Genomic DNA, 14,756 nt, shown 5'->3' with positions numbered 1-14,756 from the left:
CTGGAGGAGGGCATGGCAACACACTAGCATGTTCTTGCCTGGAGAATCCCATGGACAGAGGAGCCTGGTGGGCTACAGTCCATGGGGTCACAGAGACTAAGACACAACTAAAGCGACTTAGCTTGCACACACACATTGAATTTACTGTAATTGTTTTACGTGACCATCTGCCCCACCAAACTGAACTTTGTAGAGCAGGTATTATTTCTTACTACACTCCATCTCCAGTGCTAACTGAAGCACCTGCACAAAATCACACTCACTGAATGGACATAGGATGGAGGAACAGTGCATACAGATCATCCTGGCCTTCCTAGCGCAGCATTTGGTACATCACAGATGTTCAGCAAATACTGAAAGAACAAAGGTCGCCAAGGACCAAGGCCACATCTGCTCCATCCCTGAATCCCACGTCTAGTGCAGTGCTTGCCTCAGGCAAAGACCAGACCAATGTGAGAGCGCTTTGTAAAATACCATGGCCTTCCTGGTAGCATCCCCTTTACTTTCAAAGTGGAATTGTAATCACCACATGCTCACAAAACAAAACTCACCCCAGAGTTTCTGTGCCTTTGATGTCTCACCCCAGATCTTTTTTCTACTCTGATCACAGACAGGCAAATAACACCCCAAGAACATCCCTCACCTATTGCAGGTTTCAGAGTTGTACAATTTCAAAGCAGTCAGGCCAAGCTCACAACCAGAGCTCATACAGCTCAGGAGTTGCCAGATGGGAAATTGGTTCCCCTTCCAGCGTTAAGCTTGGGGATGTTAAGACTAAGCCTGATTCTACTAAGCCTAAGTCTACTCCACCTGATTAAAAAGAAGAACACAGAACTCTTGTCTCTCCATGTTCCACAGAGAAGAATAACTCTGGGCGCTCAACCTTGAATTCACCCTGCTAAAGGATACAAGGGGAAGGCATGGTGATCAAGTGAGAGAAGATTGGTCCCCAGAGAGCCGTGCTTTCTCCTTCCTCATCAGGCACCTGCCCCATGGGAAGCAGGACCTGGGTACTAACATCCCAAACTTCCTTGTAGGTAACATAACTTCAGAAATCAGTAGGGAATATATTAAAGTCATTTCACCCAGTGTTCACAGGGCACTTAGGCTGTGGGTCCCTATACCAAGCAGAGGTCAGTTAGATCCAGCTTTTGCTTATCATGAACTCAGTCATGTGACTTCGCATGACAAGACACCATTCAAAGGATGGGTCCAAGGAATATGGGTGGTATGTCAGAAAACAGATGGCACTTCTCCTGGCCTTTGGTTTGGACGAGGTTACAGGCATCCCCCCACTTGTCAAGGGTTCACTTTACACCATCACTATTTTCCACTGATACCTGCCTCCTGAAGAGGATTTTTCCTTTTACAGAAAAAGATAAAAGGGGGAAATAGCAGCGTTTGTCTTAACAAGTGAGCGTTATAGAGGCAGCACACACCCCGAGCAACGGGCATTGCCAAGCACTTCAGCATCCAGCTGCCATACCTCCCAGCTGTGTCCGTGAGCACAGGTGGTTCACCTTGATTTGTTTTGTGTGTCTGTTAGCAAGACGCATCCTAAGGTGAATGCCACTTCGCTTTACCTCATTTCAGTTTCCCGAGGATCATATAGGAACACTAGTTTTTTTTTGTTTGTTTTGTTTGGGGAATTTGGGGTGTTTCCTGTTTTTATTTACTTCCTTGGCTGTGCCAGGCCTTAGCTGCCGCACACGAGATCTTCCCCTGCAGCACGTGGGCCATCTCCAGTGCCTGGGCTTCTCTCCAGTTTTGGCCCCGGGCTTAGTCACCCTCAGGCATGAAGGATCTTAGTTCCCAACCAGGGATGGAATCGCATCAGCAGCGTAGGAAAGTGGATTCTTAACCACTGGGCCACCAGGGACGTTCCAGGAACACTCTTGATTTTAGATAGAAGGAGAAACTGGTACAAATCAGTGGTTCTTAACTGGGGGCAATTTTCCTCCAAGAGGACATCTGGCAATATCTGGAGAGACTTGTCCTTGTCACAATTTGGGTGGAAAATGTTCCTACTGGCATCTAATAGGTCAAAGCCTGGGATTCCAGGACACATCCCACATGAACAGGACAGCCTCCCAAACGTATCTGAACCCAAATCTCAATAATGCTGCCATTGAGATACCCTGATAGAGACATAGCAAGATTTCTCCTAAATTGATCGTTATTGAAACTAGGTATCTGCTACAGGCGAGTCTAGGAACCATGCTATGATAACAACTGCATATGGTCTAAATTTCTTGTAACAAGAGATGTTTTAAATTTCACAAAAGAACTCACATCCCAGGGCCTCAATCCTTTATCATTCGTCAGGGAAAAAAATCAGGGTGTGCTGTCAGCAAAACAGTGTTGCTAGGAAAATTGTTCTTGGGACTTCTCTGGTGGTCCAGTGGGTAAGACTTCATGCTTCCAATGCAGGGGGCACAGGTTCAATCTCTGGTTAGAGAACTAAGATCCCACACGCTGTGTAGCATGGCCAAAAAAATAAAATGCTTCTTGCACTTGGCCCAAACTTTCATGCTAATTAAGGAAACTGAATTACGGTTTTAGTCACTTACTTGGGGTTGCACAGTCTCTAAGAGGGTAAACTCAATTTCAGTTGAAGACTCTGGCACCAGACTCAAATCCTTTAACAACCTCACTGTGCCCACATCACTATCCCCCAGGGTTCCCTCTACCAAAACTCCCTGTGGAGACTTCCCTTATTTAATGAAAGAACTCTGGCATTATTGAACACCAGTGTGACCAGTTCAGAGGAAACACAATATTTGGTCTAATATTATAATCCCATTCCTATTTTCACTACTTACTATTCCAGCCTCCTCTGCATCTCGGCATAGACATATGACCTAGTTCTAGTCAATAGGAGCCAGAGTTCCTCTGGGGAATTTCTGGGAAATATTTCCCACAATAAAATGAGAACCTCTCCCTCCCTGCATGGGAGCAGATAACACCAAGAGCTGCTATACACATCTAGCAGCCGTGACGGGACAGACTACAGAATCAAAGGGGCACCAGCCAGATGCTTGGGCGTCATAGGAATAGCAAAACAACCCCGGGACCGCTGACCTCCCGACTTCTTGTTGAGTAAGTAAGAAACATCATTATGGCTTACGCCAGGGACGGGCAAATTTCTCTAAAGGGTTACATGGTAAGTCCAGGGACAGGCAAATTTCTCTAAAGGGTTACATGGCAAGTATTTTAGGCTATGTAGACCACACTGTGTCACAGCCACTCACAGCAATCTAACACAAAGACTGCCATAAATAAGAAGTGAAATACTGGGTACAACTATAGTCCAGTGAAACCTTATTTGTGGTCACTAACATTTGAATTATGTGTAAGTTTCATGTATCACAACGTATTACCCTACTTTGATTTTTTTTCAAACATTTAATATGTAAAAACAATTCTTAGCTCCCAGCAAAAACAGACAATGGACTGGATTTGGATTGAACCGTATTTCAGTGGCCAGACACAACCATCCACAAAGAGAAGAAAACCATCTTGTAAAATTATCCAAATTAAGATATTAGTGATTAACAATAGTTTCCCTTCTAGCAAAGCCCTACTGCCCTGAAACAAAGCTCCTACTGGGGAATTTCAGATATTAGAATGATATTAAGGGGATGAGGGCACCAAGGAAGTTAGAAAAGCCTTCTGGACACTCCTATGTTATCACATTGAAAGGGAGGGATAATACAAAAATATAATCTTCTCTTTCCAGATTCAATCCCTGATCCAGAAAGATCCCACATGCACAGAGAAACTGAGCCCATGCACCACAACTAGCCTGTGCTCTAGAGCCCAGGAGCCGCAGCTGAGGAGCCCACGCGATGCAACCACTGAAGCCCGTGCACTCGAGCCCATGCTCCGCAACAAGAGAAGCTTCCGCAATGAGAAGCCCGAACACTGCAAGCAGAGAGTGGTGCTTTGCTCACCACAGCTAGAGAAAATCTGCACAGCAATAAAGACCCAGCACAGCCATAAATAAATGTAATTATAATCTCTCTCCACATGCCACAATCTTTCCACAAATCCCAGCGTGCTGACACCAAGAGAAAAAGTGAATGAAGCCAATGTTGTACAGGTAGAAGACGACAGGCTGGGAATTTAAGTCCAGGTGTTCCTCCCTAAAATCTGTGCACTCTGCCTAATGGATCTCCAAAGAAAAGAAGGCATTTAAATAAGGACAGCTCAGAAAGAGCTATGACTGATACCAAGCAGTACAAGGAGCTTATCTAAAGCACAACATGACATGAACTACTCAGGTCTTGGTGGGAAAAGACGGTGTATGAGAAACCAAAAATATTTTGGGTGAAAACACAATCTCAGATGCTCCATACAGAAAGTTAACAAAGTGGCGATTCTATCTTAATCTCACCCAAATCATGACTTGAAGCAATATTTCTTCTGTCATCATTATTCAACCATATTAACAAGTTTTACTCTCTAATGATAGCATCAGTGCTACTCTTGAGAGTCCCTTGGACATCTAGGAGACCCAACCAGTCCATCCTAAAGGAAATCAGTCCTGAATATCCATTGGAAGGACTGATGCCGAAACTGAAACTACAATACTTTGCCCACCTGATGGGAAGAACTGACTCATTTGAAAAGACCCTGATGCTGGGAAAGATTGAAGGCGGGAGGAGAAGTGGACGACAGAGGATGAGATGGTTGGATGGCATCACCGGCTCAATGGACATGAATTTGAGTAAGCTCTGGGAGTTGGTGATGGACAGGGAAGCCTGGCATGCTGCAGTCCACAGCGTCACAGAGCTGGACGCAACTGAATGACTGAACTGAACTAAAGTGAATGATAGCACACCTGTTAACATTAAGACGGTAAATGTGGATTGTTTGTTAATTGGAGTGATTCTATAATGCCAAGTGAAAATTTCACCATTTCTATGCAAAGAAAATAATTTTAAAAGTATACTCTAGAAATTGAAGCTTAGAATTGGATGCTGAGGCCATAGGACATTCTTTATTCTTCACATCACTGTGTATGAACCTTGACACCAGAGTTTACATGCCATTCACATATTCTGTTATCCATTAATCTATTTAATTTTGTATTCATTTATTCAACTTTGCTGAGGACATAGTATGTGCATAAAATTATGCTAACACTGAAGTAGAGCATAAAGGTAAGTAATATTCAGCCCTCAAGTAGACTTCAAGGTATACACATCCAGAAATAGAAATAGTATAAGATACACAGGCTTAAATACCCAAAAAGCTGTCCATATAAGCAAAGGGCGATTAGTTTTCAGAGGAAGTTAAGTCTTCCCAACCCAAGGAAACTGGCACAGATTTTATGAAAAGAATGGTATCTGAAAGAATTTTGAGGCCCGGTTCTGACCAGACTTAGATAGTGAAGGCTTAGATAGGTTTAGACAGAGCAGGAGCCAAGGTCTTCTGGGATTGCCAGGGAAGTCTGAGGCCACATAGGCTGATAAAAGGGTCCCTTTATGCCATCACTCAAAATAGACAGACAAGCTTGGTTGGATTCTCAGAACAAGTCAGATACTATTTTGGAAACAAGCTTTTTCAGTCATTTGGTAAATTTATTAGTGGGACCTAGATCTTCATTTGAGCTTGCCAGGTGGGTAGGCAGTAAAGAATCCACCTACCAATGCAGGTGACCTGATTTCAATTCCTGGGTCAGGAAGACCCCCTGGAGAAGAAAATGGCAATCCTTTCCAGTATTCTTGACTGGGAAATCCCATGGACAGAAGAGCCTGGCAGGCTATAGCCCACGGAGTTGCAAAAAAGTCAGACACCACTTAGCAACTAAATCACCAACAACAAATCTTTATTTATAAAATAAGCTTTATAGAAATTAAAGAACCACACATATCTAGAGTACCTAAATAGTTATATATTTTATTGTTTAATGACAATGAAGATAGAATAAAAGAAAGCTGACACAAATTTACAAGCGTGAATTCTGTGGGGAATTTGGATTTAATGATGGCAGCACTGAAGTACAAGGGAAGTTTGGAATTTTCTGGTGGTGTCTAAAGGAAAAGGAAAATTAAATTCTCATCATCATAGGGCAGTGTTGTAAAAACTAATAAAATAAAATACAACAAGAAAACATGAACAGGTTAACTTTTCCTCTCTTGCTTATATTCACTAAAGTCAGAATGCATATCTGGTCACCCTATACATATTAACCCTAACACTTTATTTTTGGGGGCTCCAAAATCACTGCAGATGGTGACTGCAGCCATGAAATTAAAAAACGCTTACTCCTTGGAAGGAAAGTTACGACCAACCTAGATAGCATATTCAAAAGCAGGGACATTACTTTGTCAAAAAAGGTTCATCTAGTCAAGGCTATGGTTTTTCCTGTGGTCATGTATGGAGGTGAGAGTTGGACTGTGAAGAAAGCTGAATGCCGAAGAATTGCTGCTTTTGAACTGTGGTGCTGGAGAAGACTCTTGAGAGTCCCTTGGACTGCAAGGAGATCCAACCAGTCCATTCTGAAGGAGATCAGCCCTGGGTGTTCTTTGGAAGGAATGATGCTGAAGCTGAAACTCCAGTACTTTGGCCACCTCATGCGAAGAGTTGACTCATTGGAAAAGACTCTGATGCTGGGAGGGATTGGGGGAAGAAGGAGAAGGGGACGACAGAGGATGAGATGGCTGGATGGCATCACTGACTCGATGGTCGTGAGTCTGGGTGAACTCCGGGAGTTGGTGATGGACAGGGAGGCCTGGCGTGCTATGATTCATGGGGTCGCAAAGAGTTGGACATGACTGAGCGACTGAACTGAACTGATACATACTAATTTTTTTAATATTTTCATTTTTATTGCAACCCTGAGTTTACTTTCCTGCCCCACAACCTCCTCATGGCAATTTTCACCTCTGTATTTCTGAGTGTGTAGATGATGGGGTTCAGCATGGGGGTGACCACCGTGTAGAACACGGCCACCAGCTTGTCCTCAGTGAAGGTGGAGGGGGGCCGCATGTAGAGGAAGATGGCAGGTCCAAAGAACAGGACGACCACCGTGATGTGAGAGGCACAGGTGGAGAGGGCTTTGCGTCTCCCCTCTGCTGAATGGTTCCTCAAGTTGACCAGGATGACAACGTATGAGGACACCAAGAGGAGGAAGGAGAAGATGGAGAATAATCCACTGTTGGCCAACACAACGACCCCCTCCACAGAGGTGTCAGTGCAGGCAAGCTTGAACAAGGGATGGAGGTCACAGAAGTAGTGGTCAATCACATTGGGACCACAGAAGGATAACTGGAGAGTAATAATGATCTGAACCATGGAGTGAACAAACCCCCCCAGCCAGGAAGCAGCCACCAGTTGGTGACACAGAGACCGGCTCATGATGGTTGTGTAGTGAAGGGGCTTGCAGATGGCCACATAGCGGTCATAGGCCATCACCGTGAGCAGGAAGATCTCAGTAACCCCAAAGAAGTGAAAGAAGAATATCTGAGCCACACAGCCCTCCAGGGAGATGGTTTTAATCTTGGAAAGTAAGTCTGTGATGAATTTAGGGACAACAGTGGAGGAGTAACTGATCTCCACCAGCGACAGGTGGCTAAGGAAGAAGTACATGGGGGAACGCAGGCTCTTACTGACTCTGACCGTCAGAACAATGAGGCCATTGCCCACCACCGTGGCCAAGTACATGGGCAGAAACACCGCAAAGCACGCTCTCTGCACCTCTGGGTCCTGGAAAAGACCGCTGATAATTAACTCAGTCACATTATTGGTCCTCGCCATGGATTGATTCATATGCACTGGACTGGAGATAATCAGAAGTCTGCAATAAAATAAACACTGATTATAACAAATTCACCTCATTTATCACAAGTTGGACAGCATAAATCAGTTTACAACAAAAATTTATCATGAACTCATTTATTTAGGCAATATGAGCTCATTGAGCATTAAATATGACCAATCTAACAATAGTTTATATATTAGAAAATGAGGGCTCAGAGAAATGGTTATTCACCCAGGATCACACAGAAAATAGCCCACTGTAGGACTCAGAATCAGGTTGAATTCATAGGGCTTCTTCCAACCCACCACAGGATATTCTGAATTTAGGGAATCATTCAAGTTCAGCTCTTATATTTTTACCATCTTCATTGCATTTTGATGGATCTGTCTTATTGGGAAATCCCCATGACACACTGCTGCTCCTAAATTCTGAATTCCTTCTGTCCCTCATCTTCTCTTCAGGGAACCATCTTCCCATTGTTAACCCTTCCCTTTCCAAAAGGTCCTCTGTATCATTTTCTTCACTCCAGTCTAATCCTCAGCTCACTCAGGTCAGAGTCTTTCGCCAGTCTTGCAGCTTTAATAACTGAGCTTATAGAACAAGTGCTCAAACACTGTAGAGAGTTCCGCTCAGTAGTATGTCTCCATCATTGCACTCTCACAACTCTTGGCACACTGCTCAAAAGGCTCACAGATCCTGAACTCGCAGAGCTGGTCCTCTGAGAGCACTGTTGTGCCTGACCAGACCGCCTGTCCCGGTTCCCAGTTGGTAGCCAGCAGCAAAGTATATGATAACAAGATGAAGATTTCTCTGCGAGTTATTTCCCTGAGCAGATACTAACCCGAGCACCTTTTATACATCTATACACCCTCAGATGGGCTTCCAGGGTGCTACAGTAGTAAAGAACCCACCTGCCAATGTAAGAGATGCCAGAGACATGGGTTTGATTCCTGGGTCTCAAAGATCCCCTGAAGTAGGAAATGGCAACCCACTTCAGTATTCTTGCCTGGAAAATTCCATGGAGAGAGGAGCCTGACAGTCTACAGTCCACTGGGTCACAAAGAGTAGACACTACTAAGTCACACACACACACACACACACACACACTCCCTCAGAGAATACAAGAGAAATACGGATCCCAACATCGGATTCAAAACAATACTCTCTAGATTAGGGTGCCATGTTAGGCATATTTTCACCACATAGGATCCATGAGAAATAAGGAAGAAACAGTATGAAGACCTTGATTCTCTGCTTTAAATTTTACCCATTGCTTTTCCCCTTATCTCTGATTTCACACTGAAATTTTCAAGAAATATACTTTTGGAAAAGTAAAGCTGCACCTGATCAATAAGGACCAGAACCAACAGAGAAAACAGAAGTCAACGATATATACAGATGGAAACAAAGTCATAAGTGTCAGAATTCCTCACACCAGGATGTACGCTGAACTTCAAAATTTCCTGAGAGCAGATTACAAGTTTTTGCACTGACACCCACATACACCAAGAGTAACCACAGGAGGAGATGAATATGTTAATTGGCTTAACAGTTGTCATCATTTCATTATGTATATGACCATCAAATACCAAGTTATAAATATGAAATATATACACTAAATATACAGTAAATATATTTACTGTATATTTACTGGATTATTTACTATTTTTAAAGTTTTTAATATTTAAAAAATTTTAGGATTATGTAAAGTCACTAAACCTGAAAAAAAAAATTATGGCAGAAAGCATCCATGATCCTTGACTTTTCCATTCCTAATTCAGTCCTGTGTACCTGAGAATGCCCCTTATTCCTCAAGTAAATTCTCCTCTCTGCTTAGGCTAGTTTAATGGGTTTCTGTTTCTTGCAAGCAAAACCTCCTAATACATAAACCTAAGAAATTGATAAATAAAAGTAAATAAATGCATACATAAATCTGAACATCGCTAATACAACAAAAAATTTTAAAATACAATTACTAATTAAAACACAGCTCAAAAATATTCTTTTTATGATAGCCAAGGGAAAAAATATTAAGTACTTTAAAATGTAATACAATTATGCAGAGAAAACCATAAAACTACCACAAGAACACAAGAAAATATATATTTCATATGGAAAACATATCCATCTCCCCAAATTCTTACATATTATATTTAAATAATAAAAGTTAACATAATAGTTTTGACTATCCCTAACTTTATATACAAATTTAGGCAACCTCAATTAAAATCCAATGAAATTTTTCTTTGTCATTTGTATGACTACTCTAAACTTCTTCTGCAGAGGTTAAAAAAGGGAGGGGGGGCTCAGTCACTTATGGAAACAAAAAGAAATTTCCTAGTCAAGAGACAGTTTCCTGGAAGATATTGATGCACGCAGTATAGAAACAACATTGGTACTCATGACCAAATGCAAGCAACATTGATAAATTCATCATAGCACGGTGCCCTTTCCATCGGTAACAGTGTGGTGGACACGAGGCTCTCAGAATCAGGAATACCTGTCAGCATCACAACACCTTGGAAAATCCAGTCACTGAGTGGTTAAAAGATAAGATTGTGAGACATCGCAAAAATCTCCTTTTACCACATCCTCACTTGAAACAAAGGAAAAGATTGGGACAGTGATAGACTGAAGCTGGTCAGACTAAGCTATGGAATAACAGGAGACCTTCCAGCAACTGTGATGACACCAGCAGCCTCCAAGATGCCCAGGCTTGTAGCTTTGAGGTCATATGTGATTCGTGCCTCTCATTCCCATATCCAGTCAGTCACCACAGTCCGTTAATTTTATCTTTAATCATCTCTCCTGTGCACTTTCTCTCCAACCTTGCCACCCTCACCTTCACACCTGCTGTTGCTGATGCCTAAGTCAGCAAAGCCTCTTAGTCTCTACAACCTCCCACTCCATCCACCCTGCAGACTACAGCCAGAAGATTGTTTCCTGGACCCTTCCTTCCTCAGATCGTCCACTGCTTGGGAATAACCAGGGAAAACCCTGGACGCCTCTGGCTCACTTTCAAAGTCTTTCACAGACTGAGCCATCTCAACCATCACCTTCTTAGCCAACTAAACTTCAACTCACCTCTATTCAACTCAGGGTCCTCTCCTCCCACAAGCCCACACTGTTCATTCCCACCATGGAGCCGCCTTCATCCAAAATGCCCTCTCCTTTTCCCTTTCAATCCTATCCACCTTCTAACCCTAATTCCAGTCCTGTGCATTCAATGAATCTTGTGAAATATGTGTGTGTGTATGCTCATTCAGTCATGTCCGACTCTTTGTGACCTCATGGACTGTAGCCTTCCAGATTCCTCTGTCTATGGGATTTTCCAGGCAAGAATACTGCATTGAGTTGCCATGCCCTCCTCCAAGGGATCTTCCCAACCTAGAGATGGAAGCCAAGTCTCTGCATCTCTTGCATTGGCAGGCAGATTCTTTACCATTGAGCCACTGGGAAGCCCTCTCATGATTAACACTCCAACTCATATGTATCTTCTCTAAGCACTGAAAGAATACTTTGGTGATTTATATTAAATGCATAGCAAATCAGGCTACTACTCTACCTAAAATATATCAACACCTCCGTATTGTCTACAGCACAAATTCCAATATTCTTAGCATGGATTCCAGGTTCTTCTTGAACTGGCCATTGCCTATTTCTGCAACTGTCATCCCCAAAATGAACATTATACAGCTATTTCCTAATCCAAAATGTCCTTTCTTCCTTCACAGTGTTTAGTATTCCCTTCTTTTTAGATTGCATGAAGAATCTGATTACTGTAGAAATAATATAGTCTTACCTTTGCACTCTTACAGTAAGTAGTTCATCATACTGCTTTTTTTTAGCACTTAATAGATTCTTTATAATACTGTTTCTTTATCTCTACCAAGAAATACATATCCTAGTATTCAAAATTATCTGTTTAATGTTTTTATTATATTTTTATTAATTGCATTTTGGTTGACAATAATAGCTAGTATTTCAATGGCATCATATGTCACAGTTTTTTTTTAGTTGCAATTAACATACAATATTGTATTGGTTTTAGGTATACAATATAGTGACTCAATATACAATAAGAACAGTTACCATCAGTCACCATACAAAGTTGTCACAATATTACTTATTATATTCCCTATGTACACATTACATGCCTACGCCTTGTTTATTTTGTAGCTAGAAGTTTGTATCTCTTAATCCCTTTCACCTGTTTCATCCTTGCCCCAACACCCTTCCCCTCTGGCAACCAGCATTTTGTTCTCTGTATCTACTAGTCTGTTTGTGTTTGGGCTTTTTATTCTATATATGTTAATTAACTCAATTTCCAGAACAAACCCGTGATGTGCATATTTTTATCACCCCATTTTTCACATATGAGGGGAAAAAAAAGAAGCACAGGTAAGTGAATTCACTGACCTAAGTTTACACAGCAGTGGAGCCAGGATTTCAACCCAAGCAATTTAACTCCAGATCATACGTTCTTTCATCCCTACCCTATACAATTTCTAGACACATAAACACATACTGAAGTGTTAAAATTAAATGTTTTCTTCTATAAGAAATCCAATGTATATTGATTCCCTAACACAAATGTTTATTGTTTGAGTATGAACTCAATGTTTTTTGATTCACTAGAGAAACTAAGAACAGTATTCTAGGGCCAATCTGAGAGCTCACTCAGAGATAAGAGAAAAATCAGCAAGAGTCCAGTTTTTCCAGTCTTCATCCTTAGTAGAAGGGATAACTGTTAACTTGGAAAACTACATTTTCCTTTTCTGTCATCTTTGCCTTTCAGTATCTATTCCTGTCTCTGCTACCCACCCTTCAGCCACCTCCACCATCTCCCCCACTGAGCTGGTAAAACATGCCTCCTCTCTGAACACAGTGTTGCCTCACCTGGAAGCATGGGGGGTGGGGGGAGTGATCAGCATATAAAAGCCCAAATCCGTCTTTGAACACATAGACTCTACATCAGGTAAACTGCTGGACTCTGGACCAGAGCGTAATGATAGAATGGAGACAATGCCCAAAGGAGATATAATAGGAATCTTCATGTGCCAATGGGGCTGATCGCAGAGTGAGGCAATGGAAGCTCCATCCCAATCACAGTTTTCCACTTCATAATTCCCAAATGGTACCTCACAGAATCCCAAAATTGTAAAGGATTTAAAATTCATCAAATTTATGTTTTGTATAATTTACCACAATAAAAGTAAATTAAATAAATTGAATTCACCACCCCCACCAAAAAAAGCAAATACTTTAAATCCAACCAGCTTATTTTGAGTAAGCTCTGGGAGTTGGTGATGGACAGGGAGGCCTGGCGTGCTGCAGTCCCTGGGGTCACAAAGAGTCGGACACAACTGAGCGACTGGGCTGAACTGAGCTCATTTAGCAAATGAACACTGAGGCTCTAAGAGAGAGACTGACTCACCCAACATCCTATGGCTGTTTAGAGACTCTGCACTTCCAGTCATATCACCTACCTTTGAGTCAAAATAGCTGGTGTAGTTAGTTCTATCTCAGAACAAAGAATTGAGTCAGATGGATTTCAAATGCAGCTGAGCACATCCAAGTCATCATGAAGTTGGCCACTCTGCTAGAATCGATCATTACTCAAGGAGATGATCTGGTTTGGAGAAACTAGAATAGGATAGAGAATTGAAATCCCCCCTTGGAATCCTAAATCCTGACAAGACAGGTGCCTTTGCTAATACCATCAGCTCAGTCACTTTTTCACTCAAGTCTCCCTGAACAAAGCTCAGTTCATACCCAGCTCAGTCACTCTGACTAGAGTTGAAAACATTTAGAGACCTTTTACTCTAATCTCTTCTGTTTATAGATGAGATGAATGAGGCAGAGAGAGGGTAATTGGATTCCCAAGCTGCACACCAGTTATTTCTCAGGTACCTAATTCAGAAATCAGTATTCTTTCTGCACTGAGGACTGGAGGGTGGTTATTACTGCTACTCAAGGATCAAATCTTGCCCTGAAGAAAAGCACCAGTGTCCCTGGGAGCTTTTAGAACACAAAGCAGATGATGTCTAAGATGAATCACCAAAAAAAAAAAATGGAAAATTCAGGGGATCTGGATCGGAGTTGATTTATAATAGCCAGGAAATAAACAAATGCCACAGAAAGCAGAAAAGAGATTTTAAGACCTTGGTTTTCATGAACTTACACACCCACCAAAAGCCCAATGGCTGTAATTAGTTCCTTGCATAAGTTAAGATCCTTTAAATAAATTAATCCACACACTCTAGTCAAGGGAACAACTTCCCCATGGAATTTCCTTTCTCTCAGGTGAAACTTTGTCAACTAACCTTGACTTAGGAGAGATTCAAAATCTTTTCAATTAGCTTAGGGAGATGTCCGTAAAGTTTGTACCCAAAAACAAAGTAATAAAAGAAAAAAGCTGAAGTTAAGACATCAGGGGAATACTTTTCCAGACTGAACTGCTGAGAATGAAAAGGACAACTGAATACAGGAACAGTGAGGACTGGCCAGGGAACCAGGACAGCTGGGCACTGGCTGACGTTCAGTAACTGACTCACTTCTATCTTAACCAGGTCATTTCACCTTAACCTCTCACTCTCCCTGTTTCCACTTCTAAGTAAAATGACAGAATTGGCTAGATTATCCCCACTGTACCTTCCAATACTAACATGTCTATATAAGCCACTTGGAGAAGGGAATGGCAAGCCACTCCAGTTTTCTTGCCTGGAGAATCCCATGGACAGAGGAGCCTGTAGGGCTACAGTCTGTGGGGTTGCAAAGAATCAGACACAACTGAGTGACTAACACACACATATAAGCCACTTTGACTTCTTGTGTTTCAGCCTCTCCAATAACAGTGATAATAATGTAAGAGAGTAAGAATTTCCTCAGCAAGAGATGTCATTCATCCATCCCTTCATTCATGCATTTATTCAAGAAATAGCATTGTGCCCTTTAATGTGTCAAGCATGGGTGCTAAAGATTTGGC

At 42.0% G+C, this 14,756-nt stretch overlaps 1 protein-coding gene across 1 annotated transcript; it reads right to left on the bottom strand.

Annotated features, from left to right (window-relative positions):
• Window positions 1-6,834: 6,834 nt before the first annotated feature.
• On the bottom strand, window positions 6,835-7,764 carry LOC109569060 (olfactory receptor 4B1-like). Its single transcript, XM_070803187.1, has one exon. It carries the CDS (start codon window positions 7,762-7,764, stop codon window positions 6,835-6,837), a length of 930 nt encoding a protein of 309 aa, XP_070659288.1.
• Window positions 7,765-14,756: the final 6,992 nt, after the last annotated feature.

Source organism: Bos indicus, chromosome 15, assembly GCF_029378745.1.
Source record: "Bos indicus isolate NIAB-ARS_2022 breed Sahiwal x Tharparkar chromosome 15, NIAB-ARS_B.indTharparkar_mat_pri_1.0, whole genome shotgun sequence".
Classification (NCBI taxonomy): Eukaryota; Metazoa; Chordata; class Mammalia; order Artiodactyla; family Bovidae; genus Bos; species Bos indicus.
Note: the sequence above shows the minus strand (reverse complement) of the source record. Positions and strands in the feature narration are given on the sequence as shown.

What these genes read in the sequence shown, in the direction of transcription:
- LOC109569060 (XM_070803187.1), bottom strand. Translation starts at nt 7,764, where the DNA reads ATGGCGAGGACCAATAATGTGACTGAGTTAATTATCAGCGGTCTTTTC.